The sequence below is a fragment of the Stegodyphus dumicola genome, chromosome 1, assembly GCF_044657685.1.
Source record: "Stegodyphus dumicola isolate Sdum_Otavi_A_Nest chromosome 1, ASM4465768v1".
Taxonomy (NCBI): domain Eukaryota; kingdom Metazoa; phylum Arthropoda; class Arachnida; order Araneae; family Eresidae; genus Stegodyphus; species Stegodyphus dumicola.
This window is the reverse complement of record NC_140768.1, coordinates 235,236,962-235,261,649: the sequence shown is the minus strand read 5'-3', so window position 1 is coordinate 235,261,649 and position 24,688 is coordinate 235,236,962. Positions and strand designations below refer to the sequence as shown.

General features: G+C 35.7%; 1 protein-coding gene across 2 annotated transcripts in view; it reads right to left on the bottom strand.

Annotated features, from left to right (window-relative positions):
• Positions 1 to 24,688, bottom strand: part of LOC118204617 (carbohydrate sulfotransferase 1-like) — a 110,452-nt gene that overhangs the window by 35,082 nt on the left and 50,682 nt on the right. The window contains exon 2 of one of the 2 annotated variants that reach the window (XM_085826485.1): positions 2,607 to 2,803. The exons of the other annotated variant lie outside the window; for it this stretch is intronic. Coding sequence (XP_085682611.1) covers positions 2,607 to 2,769 — 163 coding nt within the window. The 5' untranslated portion in view covers positions 2,770 to 2,803. The remainder of the gene's footprint in view (positions 1 to 2,606; positions 2,804 to 24,688) is intronic. 2 annotated transcript variants of the gene reach the window in all.

Genomic DNA, 24,688 nt, shown 5'->3' with positions numbered 1-24,688 from the left:
ACTTGCAATCTTTGCTTCTGTGTAAATATTTACCTGACAAAAAAAAAAAAAAAAAAGCTTTAAAAAATATTTTTTTGAAAACTTTTAACTTATCTGTCTTTAGTAAAATCTATGTATTGTTTTCCAAAATTTCAGTTAATGATATTTCAGGTAATTTTAGTAATATACAGTGGCGGATTCATGAAATGGTGTCTTGCGTAACTAAAAATTTGAAGCTCTTTCGCACATTTCGTGGAAGGACGCTTCGTGGCCATGACTTGCGCGTTTCGTTGATCCAGCTCAGTTGTATGAAGACGGAATTGCAGTAAATCATCTATAACATGACAAACCATGGTTTCACATAATTTGGTCTTCTACAGAGGTAAATGTGGTTGAATAAGAGACGACTGTCGATGATCATTACTATCCAATTTTCATATTGAACACCTGGAGATAAATAATTCAATAAAAATCAATCTGGATTTATCTGGAGATAAATCACAATAAAAATTCCTGGAGTCTGGCTTAACAAATATGGGTTATATTGATACCATTACATTCATCAAAGTGCGCATTTATTGCAAAGATAAGTATCGAATAGCATAGATTAAAAAATATGGAAACTTCTCCATATAAACTGTAGTTAGTAATTTCAAAACACTCACTGCTTATTAAGATATTCTTCCAATGAAGACCGTTGCCAACTTTCTCTGAGTTAGACCAACAGCAACATCTTCAATAACTTTGAATTGAGTTCCCAAATTTGATACATTTATTCAGAAAGGGCAAAATTAACGGATTAATTACAGTTTTCCATATAAATTGTTTCGCTGTTACGGTAAGAATGAGAAGTGTAATTTCTTCGTATTTTAAGTACATGAATAAGTTTAGTTTGTAACCGAATTTAGACGTTTTTGTGGTCATCATTTAACAGATGGGCTGATAATATCAACTCGGGTAAGGAATGGGTGATTTTGAGACTGAAAATGGACTTTGTTTGCTTGTTTGTTTGTTTTATTTTTTAGGCTAAAATGCTGAGGACGGAATATTTTTGTTTGACTATTTCGGCTAAGGAAACAGGATGGAATTTTGTTTTGTTTGTTTGTTCAACTGTTTCGGCCAAGAAAACTGAAAAAGAAAATTTTTGTTGGTTTTTTCACTGTTTTAGTTTAAAAAAAACTGAGAACGGAATTTTTTCATTTGATTGTTTAAGCTGAAAAAACTAAGGATGGAGTATATTTGTTTGACTGAGAAAAACCGAGGATGGATTTTATAATTGACGTTTCAGTTATGTATTTCTTACACTGACATTTTGTTTACCCGGTTGCGTTTATAAATATTTTAATTTCATGTATTTTTGATAAAAATGTGTTAGTTAACCAAAAGTATCCTAGCCTGAAAGTCTACCCGGTTTCATTAATTTCTGTAAGTAGAACTTCAAATTAGCTACCAACTGTTACGAAGCTGTTCGGCAGAGCAATCTTTTTGAAGTACACTGTACACCTCGTGATTAAAGCACGTAGAATAAAGCATTAAGGCTGTGAGATAAATGCACTTGCATTAAGGAAGCAAATAATATTATTCGTACTGAGAAAAAATGCATAACATAACTATTCAGATATATTTAAATTTTGAAACAGATCTTCAAAAAATAATGATTTTGAGATAGCGACTCCAACTTTTTTTATATTTCTTCCTGTCTATTCGGAGTGCTCACTTAGAGAGACCGCAACACTTTCTTTTAGCTTCTTTGTTTTATAACACAATTAATGCAGAGATTTTATTTATTTTGTCCTAAAACGAGTTAATAAAATATGACCTAAATGAGGTTAGTTTGTATACTTTCAGGTGTCATGCCTTAAAACAGCTGATTTGCAAAATTTACTTCGCGTGAGAACTTAATGCGGAAAAAGCAGGTAAAACACTTAACTGTATCCGCTTATACTACGGTATGAACCCAGAACATCATTTTCTAAAGGTTTTCAAGTGCTTATACACGTATAGCAATCTAGCATATCAGTAATCAACTTACTGTTGGCCAGGGACAGATTAACTTGATTGCACATAAACATGGATTGCTTAAACAAGCGCGTTTATTGCAAAAGGATGAAAAATTTTTTATACAGAACATATAAAGGGCAAATAAAGAAAAAATTAATTTTTAATGCCAGTTATAGCCTAACTTCTTCATTTCTGATGAAGCATATTATTTCATTACCTACACTGTGTTCTTTTTTATTTTGAATATTGATTTAATTCAGAGAATAAAAGGAACGCATTATCTGAATTTTACTGTTTTAAAAAGGCTGTTTTAAAATGGTGTTTTTCATGAGCATATACAAAAGTCTATGCCACGCAAAGGGCTAAATTATTTGCAAATAGTGGTAAACCCTTAATGGTATTTTATTCCTAATTATGTTGCGGTTTATTACCCTTTACCGTGTTTGTAATTGTTTTCGGATTTATAGTGATTTTGACGCAATCGTGGAAGTCGTGCATGGCCCGTAAATCCGTAGTTGATTGTAAGTACCTCAACGTTTCGGTAGATTTATGATCAATGAAGCCATTCGAACTATTTTTATTCTTATAGAATGAAAAGAAAAATGGAAAGAAGCCTGCTTGCTTACTTTGCAAAGTGTTTAGGAATCCGAAATCTTTGACCGCAATAGCGTAGAACTGGACGGTGATAATAACGAGGAAAAAAGCGACCCAAGGAAGGAAGCGCCTCCAGCGATAAGAATGTCCGGCAACTGGAACGCAGCTCGACCGGCGCAGGCTATCGCTGGTCATTTTACGTCAGCAGCTGATATCCACGTGCTCCATCCTGAAGACAAAAACAGAAACTAATTAATCAGTAAACCAATGCGGAAAATATTCCGGTTAAGAATTTTAAATATCTACCTATAATAAGAAAACTATTGCAGAATATCATTATAAAATGTATATCTTCAACACCATGCCAAAACCACAAATTTATATTTTTCGCTGCTTCGACTTATATGCATTCTGTATGCTAATTTTTTAAATATTTTGTACCATGCTAAAAACAAAAATACATGCTCTTTGGAGAGTAATACAGGAGAATTATTAAAATAAGCAAAACATGATTTTCTAAAAAGTCGTGGCTCTGCAGATTCTTTGTTTTATCATGGTGCAAATGATTTTGATATTTTAGAACAAATTCTATACTTTGGGTAGAGTTCAGCCTGATGTTTGTCATTCCACTCTTACAAGTTAAGCGTGTTAAGAATTATATATCCGCGCCATTTGAAATCTGTAAATCTATGAAAAAGGTTGAAATCGAATTTTTATATAAAGATCCTGAAAGAGAACTATTATGTTTGTTTTTCTTCTTTACTGTTGCTGCATAATAAAACCATAGTAAGTATTTAATATAAGGGAAATTAAAAAAAAACGCAAAATCTTCTGCATTTTTATGTTGCTGCAGAATTACACTACTGTTACCAAGTGTTTTATTTTCAATGTAGACGGCAAAATCGCGACAAGAGAAACAAGGTGATTACTTAGCCAAATTCTGTTAGAAAGTTTTATTTAAACAGCTACTTATTTTCATTTTTCATATTAATATTCTTCTCTTCATGTTCATTCTTTCATGCTATCTTTTCATCGGCTTGAGCCACGATTGAAGAAATGTCTATTATTTAGTTAGCTTGCATTAGGAACCTTGTTTTCAAAGATACAACCAGATACTAGATGCGTCTTTGCAACATGTGTTATTTCGTTTGCTTTTACAGACCTAGTAACGTGGTAAGTGACTTTGTAGAGTCATTAGGTTATTTTGAAGCGGGAGACGGGAAAAAAGTGCAGCGCCGTCGCCAGGACTCGAACCCTGGACCTCTCAAATACACGTCAAGTATGCTCCCAATTACAGCCCGAAAGCATGTGGAAAGAAGAGAGAAAATTTTCTTACACACTTCCCCAATTAAAGGGTGACTGGGGATAAGGGACCCAGTCATTAAATTTGCTGGTGACGAATTATCGTCCAACACATTTTAGTTCGGGCGCCACTGTAGAGTCATTAGGCTATTTTGATGCAGAAGACGTTAAAAATGTGCAGTGACCTCGCCAGGACTTGAACCTTGGGCCTCTGGAATATGCGTCGAGTATGCTTCCAACTACCTCACGAAGGCATGGAAAGGAACGCAAAATACCTTCTAACTTAATAGCTTGCAAAGATCAATGCCAGACTGGTAAAAACTAGCCGTTTACGAATTGAAAGTTTATAGAATATTTAATTTTGGATGTTATTATAGTTAAACACTCTAACTGAATTTATTCTCTTCAAGCAACAGTGGATAACATTTATTATTTTTGAGTTCTGTAAAGTCTAAAACTGCAGTAAGAGGTATTTTAGCTTTATTTTATTTGAAAATTATTACTTAAGTTCGGGTACAAAATTTCGGAATTAAAGTAGTAACAATAATTCGTACGAAAAGAGTAAAATTGTAATAGGTAAGATTAATTAAAATTAGTTAGTTAAATCTGGCAGTAGAATAATACAGTCGAGCTACATGTGTGGCCTACATTTCAACGCCCGCGTTATTACAAATGCAATTTCGTTCCAAGAAAAATATTTATTTCTCTTACTTTTCAAAGCCGTACCATGGCCGTTCATTTAAAAACTACTAAATTACAGGTAGTTAATCTTGGGTTCCAACCCAGGCGAACGGATTGCCCGCATGGTTGTTTTCCTGGTATTCTCCAAGAGCACTTGACAAGCAAGGCTAGACTCTTCACAACGCTTACGTCACTTGCTTACAGAAGTGGGAGAAACGAAAACAAAGGGAGTCGGAAAGAAGTTGCTTTTGAGCAGACTAAGTATCAATGAGCAAATTTTGTAGTATAGCAACACTTTTGATTTTCTCCATGTGTGACAGGAATATGAGCCACTTCTTTTAGAAAGTCCTCCACGAAGGCATGCTGATCGAAGAAAGATAGCTTCTGTATGCTTTGGCATATTTATGTAACCTAACTTAACCTCTTACATCTCTTTAGTTTGTTCCTGTTAGTTTTCAGGGAATTTTTGGGAGTTTTTAGTTTAGGTTAACGAGGAGTATGGGAGAAGAAGGAAGATAAATATTCAAAGAGAAAAGAAACGGTGCTGAACTTCATCGACGTTTAGTAAACTCTGTAAAAGTCATATGCTTTTTTTTTTTTTTTTTTTTTTTTTTTTGTGTGTGTGTGTGTGTGTGTGTGTGTGTATGCAAAGCGGAAGCAATGCTAATTTTGAAACTATTTCAAGTCTCGAAAAGTCGTATTTTAAGTGTAAGCAAAAGTCAGGCAAGAAGTGAATTACAGTGTTCGACATTCTTCTTTTTTAATATAATATATTGATGTTGAAAATAATAGATGTTATTTGCTTACATTATCTTATGTATTTATGATGCGTAATACTTTCCTGGCTTAGTTTTTTCCGCGTTCCTTTTTTTTTAAATTTCTCCCGTTAAAAACTATAGATCGATATTCTCTGCATATGATATGCATATAAACGTTTTTAATAGTTTTACTTACAGCATTTTTTAAACAAATATCTTTTAGAACAACAGAAAGAATAAATTCAATTACAGAATTTCGATTCGTTCAATTTTTTTTCGACTTCGTTTATTCTTCTAAAGTGAACTCTAAAGGCAGATTCTTACAGTACCATCAAATAATCCGTAATGTGCATACTACTGTTTAAATCGATATGAGTGAAGGACGATTGGTGGTTAAATTAAAGAAAATTACTATCATGCAATAAAGTCGCATTGTTCATTAGGTGAAAATGTCATAACTACACAAATCATGTGTTGGCGATGAAACATCAAAAGATAAAACACGCCTTATCACGCACAAGTGCTTGAGATGCATTGCCCTTAAAATTTATTAGTCATTTAGCCGCAAGGACTCAGGTTCATGAAAATGGAATAAATCATTTATTCTAACGAATAAAGTATTTGAGATCCTTTCCGTTAAAGTAGTTAAAAAAAAATCAAGCTTGCTTTGGAATGCTACTCAGCGTTAGTTTCTTCAAAATCACGTAGAATTACATCGAAATAACATATATCTAAATACATCTTTAGTAGCCTACGTTAGAACAATTTTGGTTTATTAAATAAAAACATGGATTAGAAGTTTACATTAGATGAATAAATTCATCGAAATTGAAATTTGAAAATACGTACCTTAAAAACCTGTTCCTAAACAGGTTTTATACAGATGATTTATGTATAGTATGATATTGATTCTTTTTATTCCCAAAATGAAGTACAGTAATATAAACATATTACGCGAAATGTTTAATTTTGTTTGGATTGTAGAAAACGAATGGTGAACGCGCTTCCAAGATGTAATGATTTCTGGGTATTAAGAAGGAGATAAAAATATCCGAAACAAGCATTCGAAATGTATGAACATTTTGCATATCGTTCTTCATGCATTAATTAATAAAGAGAGGCTAAGAAAAACACGAATGAGTAACCTATTTAAATTTTACCATGATTGAATGGAATTAAGTCTGTAGAGACATTAGGTTAATTGGAAGAAGGAAAGATGAAAAATGAGCAACGCCCTCGCCGGGAAACGAACCATTGACCTCTGGAATACGCGCCCAGCGTGCAGTACGAACTACACTACGAAGAGTGCTACACTACGAAGGCATGCTAAGAAGGCGGGATAAATACCTTATAAGTCAATCATGCTCATGATTTGATTAATCTTAACTATAATCTTAATCCGAATTAAAAATTCATTTTAAATTAAAATTAACACTGGTTAATTTTAACTTTAGCAGATAAGGTTGTAGAGTGCATATAGAATATTTGAAGCCAGGATGCAGAAAAAATCCTCAGTTCCCCAATCGGGATCTAAACTCGTGACCTTCCGATTTCCATCTGGATATGCTTCAGTTATACCACGAAGGTACGCGGTAAGAAGGGAAACTTCTTACAAAGTTTCATGAAGAAGCGCAAACAAATTAAACAAGCAAAAGAAACTTTAATTAATTAAAGCGAACAGAAAAAGGTTGACACGCAGAAGACAAGGTAAGAAGAAGGTTGAATATGCCGCCTCGAAGAATTCGTTCTGCTTCATGAATTAATTTCTGATCATTGATTAATTAAGGTTTTTCGAACATACCAGTCGTTTCATTATTGATAGATATTCGGCTTGGTTCAAAGGTTCAGCAAAAATTACAATTTTTATTTCTAGAGAATTGGTCCTTTATCTCACACTTTAAAGTAATGCCAATGTTTTAAATCTTGAATTGGTTATGAAATTAACTAGAAAGGAATGTGGTATGACGTTTTAATTTAACTATTGTTTTCAATTATTGCATTCTAACGCTAACTACTTGTTTATGTGATGACGTAGCTGTATTTATAATTTCCACAAATGTAAATTCATGGCAAAATGTAAATAATCAACGTCTGAATTAGTATTTCCATAAACTTTAATATTGTACGATATTTAAGATGCCGTTTATTTAAAAACGAGCTGAAAACATTATAATGTGAATGATCCGTCATCTATCTTGATATTAAGACTTTTTATCGATTTTTCTTTTGTACAGACATTAGGTTACTTTGAAGCACGAGACATGAAAAATGAGCAATGCCCTCGCTGGGACTCGAACCTGGACCTCTTGAATATGCGCCGAGTGTGCTACCGTTACACCAGTTAGCTTCAAATATTACAATAAAATCATTTCTTCAATTAATTGAAATACATATGATGTTATATCATTTAGTGAAATAATCGTCTAGATAACCAATTTAAATTCAGAATTGAAGCTCTAAATGAAATTCTATGCTTTAAAATCGGACCTAAAATTTACGATAACCACTCTCTATGCTTAGAACCTAATGTATGTAAAATGATGTTTCAAGCTAATATGGACTGGTTTCCCTTAGTATGTCCTCCCCGAAGGCATCCCTCCTCTTTGCCTTCGGGCTAAGTCCATAGAAGCTGTTACGCTCGGCCGGATATTACGTGCCTCTTAGATGGTCGCCTGCTAATTTAAATTTAAGAGCCAACTACGTTAGATTTGTGTTAGCTTCGGCTAAGTCTCTTAGTTAGATATATTTAATTCTTATGTCTTATTTTGAGTTTAAGCCCGAGTGGAGACTTTGTTGTAAGCCCGAAAAAAGAGGCCGACTGTTCATCTTATTTTGAGTGAAATAAAGGTTAGTTAATACTTCTCGAGTTTACGATTTCTGTTATTTGAACTAAGCGATTAGTCGCTTAACAGTTCACTAGGTTCCTAGACATTTACTTTAGTAGAATAAGAGTGAAAAACTCAACAAGCTAAAATGGAGGAATTTTCTTGTACATTATAAGGAGCAGTATTCTCTTAATATATACGCTGGCAGATATAACACGCGAGTATTGGACAGCTCACTGGTAAGGTTAACTATCTAAAAAGTTTCAGAATTCAATCCAATTTTCGTTGCAAATTAAAGCCCTTTAGTTTAATTTGTGAAAATGGTCATGATTCGAGTGTGTTTGTTGTATTGTGCATGAGTGTGTTTGTTGTATTGTGCATAAATAAAATAATTTAAGGTAAATAGATGTAATTCAAATTCAGAGAAATGAATTACAAATTTTTATCATGTGAAGTTCCTTATTTTACGTACCACGTAATATTTTACAGTATAACGTTATTACAAAAATACTATGGCCAACTTTCAAATGCATGACTAACTTCCATTCATTATATATATATATAAGTATATATATATATATATATTATTACCAATTATGTATGTTACGTTTCTCTTTTATGAATTCGCATCAGAACGAAGCTTAACTGGAACAGAAATACACTAAATTAAAATTTAGATTAGCGTAGATTTTAAGCAAAACTCTGTCGATTTCGAGGTCGATCAAACATACGCCCCTCTCTTTCAGGAAAAAAAAAAAATGTGTGAACAAAACAATACATAATTTCTCTTTTTTATTCAATCGCGTATTAAATGACTGCCCAGTGATTAATTAAGCATTTAAATAAAGCGATTAAAAATCGAATAAAATGTTGTCACCCAAAACATTTGAGGAATCAGTAAACAATATTTATTAAGTAACTAAATATCTATCCAAATTACTGTTATTCATATCAATTGCGTATTGAACAGCATTGTTTGAAATCCATAAATTAAAGTGCCAGGAAATTAAAGCTTTTCTGCCCTTGGAACTCTCCGTGCTATGTTTAAAGATTTATAGAACATGAAAGCGAAATACATTGATAATACTACTAGCGAAGCTTTTACGATTCTTGGCCTTTCCGCATGTGTCAGTTGGCAGTAGAATTTCGGTTGACACAGATTTGTCCAAGGTTATCGTTGCTAGGTTACTATGATAGTACGGTGACATTGCGTGATATTCTGAAATGCGAAATATGAAGGAGGGGAATGTATTTAACCGCTGACTTTACGTAACGCAGAGAAGACGTTTCTGTTTGGACAAGTCTGTTTTGTGTATGTGGTGTCGTTATCTACAGCAAAATGAAGTGAACAACTTCCGAGTCATTTTTGTGTTTGCGTAGGGGACGATAAACAAATGAAACAAAATGCCATTAAGATCTAAATATAATATCCTTTATTCTGGGATTTGCTCTGTTATTATTTTGACAATAATGATTTAAATCCAAGTAAAGCTGTTGGTGCTTTGAAAGAAGTTGAACGATAATTAGCGAATAATTTTTGACTTGCCTGATATTGAAACAAATTCCGTTAACGAAGAAAGTTTTGAATAAGTGAAAAATATTAGCTTTTAAAAGAAACGATCTGTTACACATACACGCCCATATATATTCGTATATGCATATATATATAACATACATTAGGCTTTGATTAAGTTGGTTCACTAGTGGATGGATGATCAAGATAAGATAATTGGTAGGTTCCCCCCTATCCTCGGTCGAATCGAATGCTTATTATAATTATTATTTGCTGCTTAAATATTTTGGGGTTTTTCTTCATTTCCCGTGTAAATATAAAGGGCTTTCTTTTCGAAAGTCTTTTTAAAATCATCTCTCTCCTCAGGCAAGCAACGCTCGTATGCGTTGATTTAATCATTTAACCATAAATTAATCTTAATTAAATGTTTTAAAACTTTTTATAATTAGGATTTTCTTCTTTGATAACCAAACCTGGAATATTCATTTCTTTAGTTATCTGGTTCGTTGGTTTAAAGATTATGGCAAAGTGTACAACGTTTACTTTCCTAGAGGAGATATCTTCTTGGACGATATTCTAAGGAAAATTCGCATACGTTTAACTGGAAAAACAGGGAAGTACGAGTATAATGAAGCTAATTTGTTTGTCAAGAATACAGATAATAAGAAAGTATCAACGACCAGAAGTCTTATCCATATAAATATTTAAATAGCAGCAAAGCCATTTTGTTTTAATCGGTATCCCTATCTTGGAAGTACTATTCAGATAAAACGTATATTAGGATGACGATTGTTATTAATGCCAGTTATTAATTGTTATTAATGAATCGTCTTATTAGGGTACGGAGTTGCTACGGCTAACTACTAGCTCATAACCAAACAATCGGCTCGACTGCCATGTAAGGCTTGAATTTTTGTGTGATCTCCATTTATTCACGGGTGTAATACCACATCGCCCATGTGTTCTGAGCGTTGTTTTTAGTGATGAGAAACTAATTGAGGGGTAGGTTCGACTATTTCTGATGAATGCTTAAGTAGACAGTGTCTAGTCGTCGAGAAAGGGAAAGAAAATTCTGAGGAAAGGTTTTTGTTTAACGCATCCATCTTCCAGCATTACAACAAAATTTGTCCAATACTGATATAGTTTTTAAGCCTTTTCCTACCTTCCAAAGTCTTTTTTTTACTAAATTTGCCTTTTGCAAAAAGTGACTTTCACGAAAGTGAGTGCAAAACACTTTCTGCTACTTCAGGGTAAATCCAAAATATAAAACTGCATGCATCTGCTCTTATTCTTTTTACAGGGACAGATTCTGTTTTTTAATTAATTTATTTTTCTTCACATTTTACGCTGATTATCTAAATTTGTTTCATACATTTGTAGGAGTTATTTTAATTTCCTAATAGTTATTTTTGATTTTGAACAGCTTTCCTTTCTTCTTGTTTTCCACTACAATTATTTACCAGGATGAGTTTTCAGGATCGCATTTTACGTAAATAAAGTAGAATAAATATTTAAGTAGAAATCTCAGTCACTTCTGTAGAAGAGCTTAGTAAAGCGTATTCCGCCTCCTGACCACGTCGTTGGTTTAAGTCAAATCTTACTACATTCAGCCGTACTATTACTTGCCTGTTAGTATTTTACGGTGAGGTTTAATTAAGGGCCAACTCTGTTAATTATTCCTGTGCAGCTTAGGCTAGATTTTAGTTAACAGCATTAGATTAGTTTTTTTTATTTTCTATCCTAAATTAAAGTACAAGTGGAGGTTTGCTAACAGTCCGAGAGTGGCCATCTGTAAGCATTCTCGAGTTAAATAAAAGGGTAATTTAACTCTTCTTTGAAATTGCTATTCTAGCCTTTCAGAAGTCAGCGAATAGTCGTTACACACTTCTGAAGTATTGTATTGCCAAAGACAATCAATTTAACTAGAATTAATATTAATTAAATACGTATGATTATACAAGTAATTGTTGGAAAGTAGTTTAAACTATGATTCACATTAGGAAGAGCTGGTTAAATTAAAGCTTTTTCAATCACAAATATGCTATATAAATATCGATCTATTCTTGTCGTGATCCCCGAACAACTTTCTATTAATTAAATTGCTAAACTACCGATAAGCTCGGGCATTCTCGACCGGTGAAGTCCGCTCATTGCAAAAATGTTGTTGTTACGGACGATTTAGAGAGATCACCTTAGATGTCGCTTTAGAGATTTCAGACCACCGAACACAAACTGAAAGTCAGACACCGAAAGTCAAAATCTACAGAAATCTTTGATCTCCTTTAAATACATCGTGGAGTTTAACATACTATTGTTACATGCACCGGAACCAAACGAAAGGCTTTATGTTAAAGCCGAGGTGTATTACCTCAAATAAGTTATGTCTGAATGCAATGCACAATTTCTTTTTAAGATGAGTATTAGCAAAGCAATTAATGCAGTAGGCTGAAGAGTAGAGGATTCAAATTATCCTTTCGGTGGCATGTTGTATCTAAATTAGCGACACTCTGGCGCTAGGCTCACTAAGCAGCGTTATATTTCGTTCATATTATAACTCAGAATGCACAAAATTTATATCATTTTATCAGGTTCAATGTTCCGCCTTACTTTCTTTGGGAACATGCAAGGACCTGACTCGGAACAGGGAGCTTACAAAAGCTATGTTCAATAAATGTGGGAAGTAGACAGGATACACAGGAAGGGTATACAAAACCCTTTATTTTTCACTCTTTACAATAATTTCCGTATTTCGGAATACAGAGACCAACTACATGTGGTCTGAACCTAAGAATATAAAAATATAACTAAACTCTAACTTAAATTTGGAATAATAAACGTGGAAGATTGGCCTAATATTAACAGGAAGCCGTATGTAGTACAGAGAACTTGTCATATCCTACTTTTTCTTGGGCGTGTAGCTTCTGGATATGTATATACTTCCTACCGTAGACGTAGCGTATTGTGTGTGTTGCATAAAACAGCCTTTTTAACGGCACAACACTTTATTAACACACAAATAAAAATAATAAGTACACACGAGTAACACACAAGTATAACTTCGTACTGACATACAACACGTTTCCTTCGTTACTTCGCTACTACCTACTAACTACTCTTCTCTAATAAGTCTCATGAGAGAGAGGCGTTGCAGGCCGTTCGGCTAAATTGCGCATGCGTGGTCATCACGTCATGACACCTCCCCTCGAAAAGATTTGATTGCGTCTTTCAATGACCTGTCAAATCCACATATATAAACATTTCTTGAAACAAAATAAAATAACATTCATGAAATTTTCGAACTTAATTAACCAATTCTTACCATTTTAAATTAAAATTACTTCAACATAAATTCAGTAATCCTATTCATTTAAAAGGATGTAACATTCAATTAACATTTCAAACTTAAATCCTTCACATAATCATAATCATATAAGCAGTTATCATATAAACGAGACAATACAAAGTAATCATTAACGTTAAACATAATACTTTAGCAAACCCTGGCTAAATCTTTAAACCTATTACATAACGTTAGAAAAAAAAAAGTTAGCATTTTAGCTAAAAAAAAATCAAACTAAACAGTCAAAATGTCTTATAGTTCACAGTTCATAACGTTAGTCATGCCTCACTCACTAGAAAATATAATCATGTCATTTTAAGTCACGTCATCAATAAACTCAGCATAGTCTTTTAGTCTACACATAATGTTACTGTTCCATTTTGTTAACGCATAAATTACTGGATGCACATATTCACTTTCTGATTCAACGATTAGCTTTAGCTGTAAAAGCTTATCTATTTGACGATCAGCTTCATTTCTTAGAACTTCAGGTATTCGATACGGTTTCTGCTTTCTTGGCGTACTTCCAGGTTTCAGTTTGATGCTGTGTTCTCCCACATTGGCGATTTTCGGAATACCAGTTCTCAGGTTCTTATGCCTTCTTAAAATTTCCATAAGTTCTTTCTTCTTATGCGGTTCAAGGTGTGTAAAATCACATTCCTCATTAGAATAGTGTTCTTTTGCTTTCCGTGGAACAATTCTTGGAACGTTTTCAACTTCGCCGAAATCAATATCTGTATCATATATCAAACCGACATTATTCACAGCGGTATTGAACTCTCGTATCTTGTTTGCGTGAACGTGCTTCGATGAATTGTCAGGCATTTGTACTATGTAACTATAATCAGTATGCTTTTTGATGATCGTAGCAGGTCCCGTCCATCTGGCATAAACTTTGTTTTGACTATCAGGGATTAAAACTATAACCCTGTCCCCTTCCTTGAATTCTTTATGACGAGTCTTTCGGTTACGGTAGAATGCATAAGCTTGTTGCTTTCCAACATCTGTAAGTCCTGCGTATTCAGCAGCTTTTTCCAATTTCGTCTTCAAATCATTCAGATAATCGGTAACTGAACTTAACTGTCCATGAGGAACAGGAGTTTCATTAGTCCATGACGATTTCAAAATAGACAACGGGCCATTAGGACGTCTTCCATAAAGCATTTGGAACGGACTAACACCAGTCGTAGCATTAGGAACTTCTCGGTAGGCCCAAAGTAAATACGGTAGATGTTTCTCCCAATCTTTCGAATGTTCTCTAACGATATGATGTATCATTCCCTTTAAAACAGCATTAAATCTTTCTACCAGGCCATTTGAACTTGGATGATAAGGAGTCGAGAACCTTGGGGACGATCCGATCCTTTTCAAAAACTCTTGGGTCAACGAAGCAGTAAAATTAGTTCCTTGATCTGAAGCAACAATTTGAGGAATTCCTGTACGTGAAAAGATTTGCAACAATGCATCGCATGTTGCTTTGGCATTCAAATTCTTCAATGGCACCGCTTCGGGCCACCTTGTACATTGATCAACAGCACACAGAACATATTTGTAACCTCTACAGCTTGGCTCTACAGGTCCTAGGATATCCACATTAATTACCTGGAATGGTTCTTTAGGACGTGTTACTGGCGTAATCGGAACTTCATCAAAGGGACGCTTTTTCGCTTGAAGTTGACAAGAAGTACAAGCACTGCAGTATTCATTTACATCTTTCTTGATTTCATGCCAATAGAACGAATATCTCAAACGTTCGGCTGTCTTCTTGGTTCGCAGGTGGCTTCCCCATAAGCTAGAATGAGCTAAGTCCAAAATCTGTTTTCTTCTTTCTTTTGGTATGACCAACTGGTAAACTCTTTCTCCTAGCACTTTATCTTTATGATACAAAAAGTTGTCAATAACAGTAAAGTTATTACTTCCGTTCTTAACATTTTGCCAGCATGTTTTTAAAGATGGGTCATTCATTTGTTGCACTCGAAACAGTTCTGAATCCGAAGCACATTGATCGTGTCCCGTGCTACCTTTGGAATCATCCTTACCTGTATCTTCATATACAAGAGCACAACATTCTATTATCTTCTTAACAGTTTCATTACATTTTTCATTAATTAGGTTTTCCCTATCATGGTTAAGTATTTCGTCAAAATTTTCAGTTTCATGAAAATGCATTTCACCGAAACTATCAGTAGCAATGTTCACATTTTTACATTCAAAATTAAACTTTCTTTTATCATCTCCCCTTAACTCATTAAAAGCACTTAACGACAAGAGTAAATCATTACATAACTTATCCACCATTGCACATGTTATAAAAATAGGTGACATAAATTCATCATTTTCAGAATATCTTACTAAAGGTAGGTTAATGAGAGGAGCTTTTAAAGCCTGCCCGAAAGCTGATGTGAGGATAACACTTCCATGTGGCGTACGGTATTTTTCTGGTACAATGTCAGTCTTGACAACGGTCAACTGCGTGCCGGTATCTGCTACTGCATTAATTAATTTACCATCACATATAAGTTTAACGGTTGGCAAGTCATCTATTAATTCTTTAACCTCTTGATTCGCAGTAAAATATTTAGAAGAAATCTTTGCAGTTACGGCGTTAGAATTATTCTTAATTTCTTCTTTATCAACCCTTTCCTTATCTTCATGCAACAATATATTATGATACTTAGAATTACATTTTGAACATTTTAATTGAGAAGGGCAAATTTTTATTCTACAATTCCTTTCGAAACAACGAAAGCACCGATTAGAATCCCGTAAACTCTTTTTCCTTTCTTCCGGAGACATAACGCATTTTTCCGAAGCATGATTTTCGCTTTCGCAAAATAAGCAAGGGGAAGTTCGAACAACTGCAATTTTGCTTACATTAGGGGAATAGCTGGCGCCAAATTTGTTGGCGTTGAATGAATTCCGAGTGTGGAAGTTGTTTCGCTTTTCATTTGGTTGTGAATGCCTTCCAAGAGAATTAGCGTGACTCTTAGAATAAAATAAATTTAATGAAGTTCGTTCGCGACTTTCAATTTCCCGTTTTAGAAATTTCATGAGGTTGTCGACATTAAAAGTTTCCTCATCTGCGTTTTGACGAGCAAAATCAAGCGTTATATCCTGAGGTATGCATTTCATTAACAAAGGGTATAGTAACTTTCCATACGATTCGGTCTTGACCCCTATCGAATTTAGTGACCTTACTTGTACGTTGCAGGTATCATATAATTCTCTCAAAGAATTAATGTCATTAGAACTTCGGACAGGCCGTAAATTTAAAAGTTTATGCATGTAAGAATTAATAAGGAGATCTTTTCGACCATACCTCTCCTTGAGAATTTTAAAAGCTTCGTCGTAGTTTTCTGGAGATAAAGAAAAGCCTTCTATTGTTTTTAAAGCTGCACCGCCTAACAGGCTAAGCAAGTAATTAAACTTATCTACTTTAGATAGTTTTACGTTTTGATTTATTGCCGTATCAAAAGAATTGTAAAATGTCTGCCACATTTCAGCATTTCCATAAAATTTATCAATCATAATCGTCGGCAATTTAACATTATAATCAGAACTTTTATCGACACCAGAAATAGATAAATTGTTACTATCATTAGAAGAACCATTAGAAACTAGCGAATTATTGCTATTTCTTTTTTCTTTCAATAATTTTGTGCCTCTAAAGCTCCATTTCGAAATTTTTTCTTCGTATTCCAAGGCACTTTCGATTTCGGTTTCAATGTCATTAACATCAGTCAAAGTTTTAATTTTTTCGTCTAACGCTTTCAAAGAAATAGCTTTTACTTTTAAACTTTCCAGTGATTCTTCAAGGTCTTCAAGGTTACCGGCTGCAATTAATGATTCAATAGCATTTGTTACTTTAGTAATGGCTGAACGCATAACTTTCCGTTCTTTCTTAGATTTCGTTAGCTCTTCAGCCATTTTTGTAACCTTGAATTCCACTTTACCACAAAATAAATTCAACAAATTTCTTACCTTTCTGAAGACTCACTTACGCATTTATCCGCGAACTTTGCAGAATGACATATCCTCCTGTTCTGACACCACTGTCATATCCTACTTTTTCTTGGGCGTGTAGCTTCTGGATATATATATACTTCCTACCGTAGACGTAGCGTATTGTGTGTGTTGCATAAAACAGCCTTTTTAACGGCACAACACTTTATTAACACACAAAATAAAAATAATAAGTACACACGAGTAACACACAAGTATAACTTCGTACTGACATACAACACGTTTCCTTCGTTACTTCCCTACTACCTACTAACTACTCTTCTCTAATAAGTCTCATGAGAGAGAGGCGTTGCAGGCCGTTCGGCTAAACTGCGCATGCGTGGTCATCACGTCATGACAGAACTGTTAACACTACAATACGTTTAAAATTATCACGAGGATTAAACCTCTGGCCTGGAAGGCAAACAGCAACCGAGTAAAACTTCTAAGGCAAGCGGCCTGCTTCGACTAACTCCTTCCTCTCTTTCGCTTGGCCAAAAGCCACAACTTAAGTACTTGGCGTTCGCCAGACAAATTTTGCATAAATAAGTTAAAGCTTTTAATTCTGGCCGGAAGTAGAAAATAAGAAGTGATAGTAAAGATTTAAAATAAAATAAACGTTAGTAAAACTCAAGATCCTTACATACTTCCCGCCAGAGTTAATTAGTTTGAAACTGAGGTCTAAAACGACCTTGTTGAAAGCTTTTACCTCTAGAATCTAACGCGAGGCCAATCTTTTACAAACATTTCTCACTAAAAACTAGAAATTAAAAAAAAAAAAATTTTTTTACAATAGCAGCTCCATGGACACCCAATTTCTCATCTGTACTGCATCTAAACAGGAGCTTTTATTCAAATCTGGTTCCTTCCAGAGATCTGGAAGGAAAACTAGTTTAATGAAATGTTACACAATGAAATGGCAAGTAACATGCATATTTATATTTCTCTTAACATTCTTATTTCATTCATGACTATTTTAATTATCTCTCCCCGTGCTCTCTGACATGTGTTGTAAAAGAACACCAAACACGAATGTGTTTATGTATACGTGTTCAACACTGCCTCCTGCAATCAAAACACTAACGTGTTAAAATTCAACATGACAAGACCTCGTAACACACCCTATCTTCAACTCTAAACCCTGAGGTACTATTCCGAAAGAGGCTAACTCTGAAGTGTAGCGTCAGAGAGCCTAACTACATTAATTCAACCTTTAACACATATTCACCATAATTTGGTCTTTTTACAGTCACACGAATAAGTTTGAAATTTTTGGCATTACTTTCACTTTTACCATATCACAGTACTTCTTAACATTTAAAATAACAGTTCACATTGTATCTAAGAACATATTAACATGCCGTTAATTTTACGCATTTTAAAACATACATTAGTAGTACATTGTTAACTTCTATTCTTCTCCAAGCAAGTGCCAATTCTTCTACATTGAAATACTACATTTCAAAAGTCTTTCAGACTAAAACCTCTTTCTTGCCAGAATGTTTTAAATAAAATTTATACAATAACTTTTACAATATTCAAGTATTTACACATTCCTATTATACATCAACTTTTGTTTTACTCGCGAGTAATTGAAAAACATAATACAAAATAGGTAACAACTCATTTCTCGCCTTTTTGGCGATAAAGGTAGACCTCACATGAGGTAAAACTTCTTGAGAAAATCTGCCACTTGCAGTAAGAATGAAAGATTAACTTAAGTTTGCAAAGTAACATAAAATTTTACTTATCTTTGTGATATTCGAACATTCTTTTCTGAGACCAGTCCTGGAAGGTAGCGCAGATTCTCGTTTGATTTATCCTCCTTCTTGTGCGGGCTCGCCCTTCAGTGCCTTCCTCTAGAAGCTTTCTTTTTCCTCTAGTTCGGTCACCCTTGAATACCTACTTTTTCGCCTCTGCCTGTGGTCTTGGCCGTTTGATGGCAGCTGGTCTTGGCGGAACCGGGACACTTCTTTCACGTTCCTGCTTGGACCTCGTTGCTGGCCGTTCAAATTTTCCTTGTAACTTTTCCTCCGCCGCTGGTGGCCCTTCCGCAGTTCGGCGACATTTGCTGCGGAGAGTCCTGTCCGATGAGTTGATCTTCCGTTTGGAAGCCGGGTTATAGTTGGCGTTATTTCTCCTGGTTTTCTTTGCATTTGTCCTACTTCTCCCTTCTTCATTCTGGGGGTGGAACGGCTTCTTTTTCTTGTTACCTTCAATTTTCCAACGGGGAAACTTTCTTTTCAATTGCTCCTGCCTCCTAATGGCTTGTCCTTGTGCTTGACGTTCTTCCACCTCTGGAGCTCGTGCCTGCCGTGTCTGCCGTGCCGGATCCTGCAAAAGATCTTTGAAAATTTGCATTTTATTACGGTCATTGTATGGTTTTATTTGGTCAATGTTTGCGGAGCATGTTTCACCATTCCTGGCTTTTAACACCACTACAGCGTGAGTTATTTTTTCTATGACATATGGTCCTTCAAATCGTGGAAAACATTTAGCAGTTTTATCTTCTGGTGCTGAAGAAAGTGAATGCTTAATTCTTAACACTTCATCCCCTTTCTTTATAAGTTACTCCCCGTCGTTTCAAATCATAATAAAGCTTCTGTTTTTCTCTGTGCTACTTCAGTATTCTTTTTTGCTTCTTTAATTAATTTTTCTATATCACCCATTTTAAATTCTGGGACTCTTTGTTGCACATAAAATAATTTATCTAACGGCGTTATAATCTTTCTACCTAAAAATAACTCAGCAGGAGTTTTGCCCAATGTATCATGTTTTGCGGTCCTAAGGGCGAAAGCAAATTCATTGACATAGTTATCCCAGCTTTTATGAAAATTTTTAACATAACTACGGATAATTTTCACTATATTTCTATTGACCCGTTCCGCTATATTTGATTGCGGCCGATACGGGACCATTTTTAAATGACGTATGCCCAGTTTTTGGCACATGTCTTCAAATACATTACTTACAAATTGAGGACCATTATCCGATAAAACTTTTAGGGGCGCCCCGTATTTTGAAATATATTTATTTAAAATAGAATCAGTAACTAATTTCGCGGAGGCTCGTTTTAAGGGAACAATTTCGGTCCACTTACTAAAATGATCAACCATAACAAGGAGATAGCGACTTTTATTTAACTGGCTTTTTGGGAAAGGGCCCAATAAATCGATGCCAATTATTTCATTTGGAAATTCGGATTTAATACTATTTAGAAACCCGGCCGGGCGGAAATTAATATAATTAACTGCTTGACATGTTGGGCAGGACTGGACATACGCCCTTGTTACTTTTTGCAGTTCAGGAAAATAGACTGCCTCGCGTACGCGTTGTATAGTTTTTCGAATACCAGCATGAGAAGCTAAAGGGCTGTCATGCAACTCCTGCAGGATATTTAATCTAAGACTAGCTTGGATAACAGGTCGAAATTCGTTGTTGGAATTCGTAGTTTTTGTATAGAATAATAGACCATCTATTAGTTCGTAATGGGCCGCCCTATTTCTTATCGCCACAATATCTTGGTGGCTAAAATTTTCGGGATCCTTTAAATACTCATAAATGCTTCCAAACTCAGGATCCTTACCCAGTTCGGTTATTACAGTTTATCGGGAATTTATTGTACATGCTGTGAGCATTGTTACCTTTACAGTATTACCTTCTTCATCTATTTTAATTCTGGATAGGGCATCTGCTACGATATTTTCCTTTCCGGGGGTATGCTTGATTACCAGATTATATTCTTGTAGCTTGAGTGCCCACCTTATTAACCTTGGGTATAAGTTTTTCCCTGAATACACTCTAGTTACCGACGCATGATCAGAGTACACTGTTATTAACGCCTTTCCAAAATAGACTCGGAACTTTTGCACTGCTAACAGAACTGCAAGTGCCTCTCTCTCGGTCGCGGAATAGTTTCTTTGGGTTTGATTTAAAGTTCGGCTAAAAAATGCCACGGGCTGCTGATTTTGTGAAAGTACCGCTCCTACCGCATAATCCGAAGCATCCGCTGAAATTTCTAAATTCTCATCCTTTTCAGGAAATTTCAACACAGGGGCTAGCGTTAATGCTTGCTTTAATTTTTCGAACGCGCTATTGGCTTCGGCCGTCCACGAGAATCTTGCCTTTTTCCTTTTTAATTTTAACAAGGTTTCAGCAATAGCTGCAAAATCTTTTATAAAGGACCTATAATATGAACAAAGTCCTAGAAAAGAAGAGAGCTCCGTGTTTGGAGTCGGATACTTTTTTGTTTCCATCATTTTTTGTTTCCATGCTTTCCTTCTTTTTCCACTGGCCTTGAGACTTTTTTCCTGGGTTGCTATTGAACTTTCTTTCTTTCCACCGACAGCGAGGCAGCCGGTCCACTGGGTAGTTAGCATATCGGCCAGGTAGCCCCGCTGACGGAAATAACTTGAACAAAAGACACACTTATAAATACATATTGTGCTCAAGACGACTGCTGGGGGCAGTGCAAACAAATGCTGGGCGAAGACGATAGCGCATGATGAAAGAAGGGTGCATTGCGGGCGTGAAGAACAATTCCAGTTACATATTTACAGAGTAATGGATAGGTGGTTACAAATACTAAAAGTAATAAGAAGTAAAATACTAGAAAGTAAAACAATGCATAAAATAAAAAAAAAGGAAAACAGTGGAAAAAATACATAAAATAAGGCAAAATACATAGTTCAAGGTTCATAATTCAAGGTTTACAGTTCAAGAAGATAAATATATACAGGGAATAAGAAAAGCCGAATAAGCTAACTTAAGATAAAATTAGTTCGCTACAGGTACAGAGAATACAGGGGCTGTGCTGGTGACGAGGATGGTGGCTGAGAATTACTCCAGCCTGTCTGAGATTATGCGTGCAATGTTTATGCAATCGCATATGCGTTTTAATGCATTGCGATTTTTTGAAGTAGCTTCGGCCCATGCATGGATGTGGTTTGCTACTGGTTGCCTAAGATGATATTTAGCGGTCTCTCTGCAAGCGAACAGATAGTGGTCCGGATCTCCTACCATCAATCAAGCAATTGTTTTTGATTCGTCTGTCTCGATTCCTTTCTGAGATATTTTGTAACCTAAATATTTTAATTCAGGGGCTGCAAATTTGCACTTTTCGACATTAACTTTTAGACCGGCCTCATTTAATAAAGAAAACACCTGTCTTAAATCCTGTACATGTTGGTCGAGATTATCACTAGTAATAATGATATCGTCTAAATAGATAAATGTGGACTTTCCAAGAACAGGCCTTAACACAATGTCCATACATCGCTGAAATGTTGCCGGTGCCCCTGAAAGGCCAAACGGCATACGCAGAAATGCATAAGTGCCAGACTTGGTTATAAAAGCAGTCTTAGGCACGTCCTCAGGCCTAATCCCTATTTGAAAATAACCAGTCGTTAAGTCTAAAGTCGTCATATATTTGGTCGATGTTATGTTCCATAGAATTTCTTCAATAATAGGTAACGGATATAATAGGTAACGGATATCGGCGGTTCAGCCTTTTCTTCTCGAACTGGTTTCATCGTCAGCTTAAGGGACGCTTCATTAAAATCCAGCGTTGCTTGTGCCTCTGTAAGAAAATCTATTCCTAAGATAATATGTGCTTGCAGATTCTTTACTATGAAAAACATAACCCTTACTTGTTCGTCCTTGATACGGATGTATAGTGGAAATTTACCTATGCACTTACATCTTTCTCCTTGCGCAGCTAACACTGTCGTATTATCCGAATTATATATGCGATATTTACGAAAATACTTCCTAAAAATCTTCTGCCACACAGGAACACTGCGCGCCTGTATCCAGGAGTGCGGTGGCTGAGATATTATTCACCAACACTTCAATCTTCGGAAGAGTCAAATTTTTCACCATTACTGTATTTAACTTGAAGGAAGAGGAGTTTTCTTGGCCTTCGGATTTTCGCACCCTCCCGTCAGCAGAAATCCGTTTTAGTTTAAATCCTTTTTTGTTTCCATGCTTTCCTTCTTTTTCCACTGGCCTTGAGACTTTTTTCCTGGGTTGCTATTGAACTTTCTTTCTTTCCACCGACAGCGAGGCAGCCGGTCCACTGGGTAGTTAGCATATCGGCCAGGTAGCCCCGCTGACGGAAATAACTTGAACAAAAGACACACTTATAAATACATATTGTGCTCAAGACGACTGCTGGGGGCAGTGCAAACAAATGCTGGACGAAGACGATAGCGCATGATGGAAGAAGGGTGCATTGCGGGCGTGAAGAACAATTCCAGTTACATATTTACAGAGTAATGGATAGGTGGTTACAAATACTAAAAGTAATGAGAAGTAAAATACTAGAAAGTAAAACAATGCATAAAATAAAAAAAAAGGAAAACAGTGGAAACAATACATAAAATAAGGCAAAATACATAGTTCAAAGGTTCATAATTCAAGGTTTACAGTTCAAGAAGATAAATATATACAGGGAATAAGAAAAGCCGAATAAGCTAACTTAAGATAAAATTAGTTCGCTACAGGTACAGAGCATACAGGGGCTGTGCTGGTGACGAGGATGGTGGCTGAGAATTACTCCAGCCTGTCTGAGATTATGCGTGCAATGTTTATGCAATCGCATATGCGTTTCAATGCATTGCGATTTTTTGAAGTAGCTTCGGCCCATGCATGGATGTGGTTTGCTACTGGTTGCCTAAGATGATATTTAGCGGTCTCTCTGCAAGCGAACAGATAGTGGTCCGGATCTCCTACCATCCCGCATGAGCAATGCTCGTTTTCGCGTCGTCTGAAGCGATGCAGGTAAGTCATGAAGGGACCATGTCCTGTTAGATACTGAGTGAAGTGAGACGAGCGAGATTTTAGAAGCCGGCAGAGTTTTGGAAAAAATCTGTAAACTCTTCTGCCGGTGGTTTCTGTCTCCCACAGATGTTGCCAACGTTTGAGTAATTCTCTCTCGAGCTCAGCTTTTAAGAACGAACCTGGGAGAGGCACGTCAAGTGTGCGAACGTGGGGGTCAGTTGCTGCTCTTTTGGCTATTGCATCTGCAATTTCATTACCCAGTATTCCAGTGTGGGCAGGTACCCACTGGAGTTCAGGCCTATAGTATTTAGGTGTTCTTAGTAAGAGTTTTTGTATGGTCCTGACGAGTGGATTTTTACTACATTTGCCTTGGATTGCCTGGAGGCTAGAGGCTGAGTCTGAATATATACTGGAATAGTTATTTTCCAGTGCGTAGACAAGTGCAGCTTTTAATGCAATCAGTTCAGCCTGAAAAACTGAGTTGTGGTGCTTAAGCTTTCTTTCCCAGGTCTTTAAGATCTGGTTCCCAAGTAGAACACAGTATCCGCTACCGGTGCCACATTCTCCTTTGGAACCATCGGTTTAGATTGCAGTGGCGTTGAACCACGTTGGTGACCTGCAGTTAATCGAGATATTGAATTCGGCCGGGTGGCAAGGTGGCTCGGGAATGCTTTGCTCATAGTCAGTATAAACATAAGTCCTATCCCATAAACTTATTGTCTCTTTGAAGCACTCGCACTATTGCACTCTCGCGCTGAGCTAAGAGATGCAGAGGCGGTAGTCCTGAAATCACGTTTAGAGCATTAGTGGGCGAGGTTTTATATCCTCGGGTAATGCTCAGGAGGAATGGTCTTTGTGCTGAGCGTAGCAGATTCTCCATTTTAGTAGTGATCGTTATGCCCCACATGGAGGC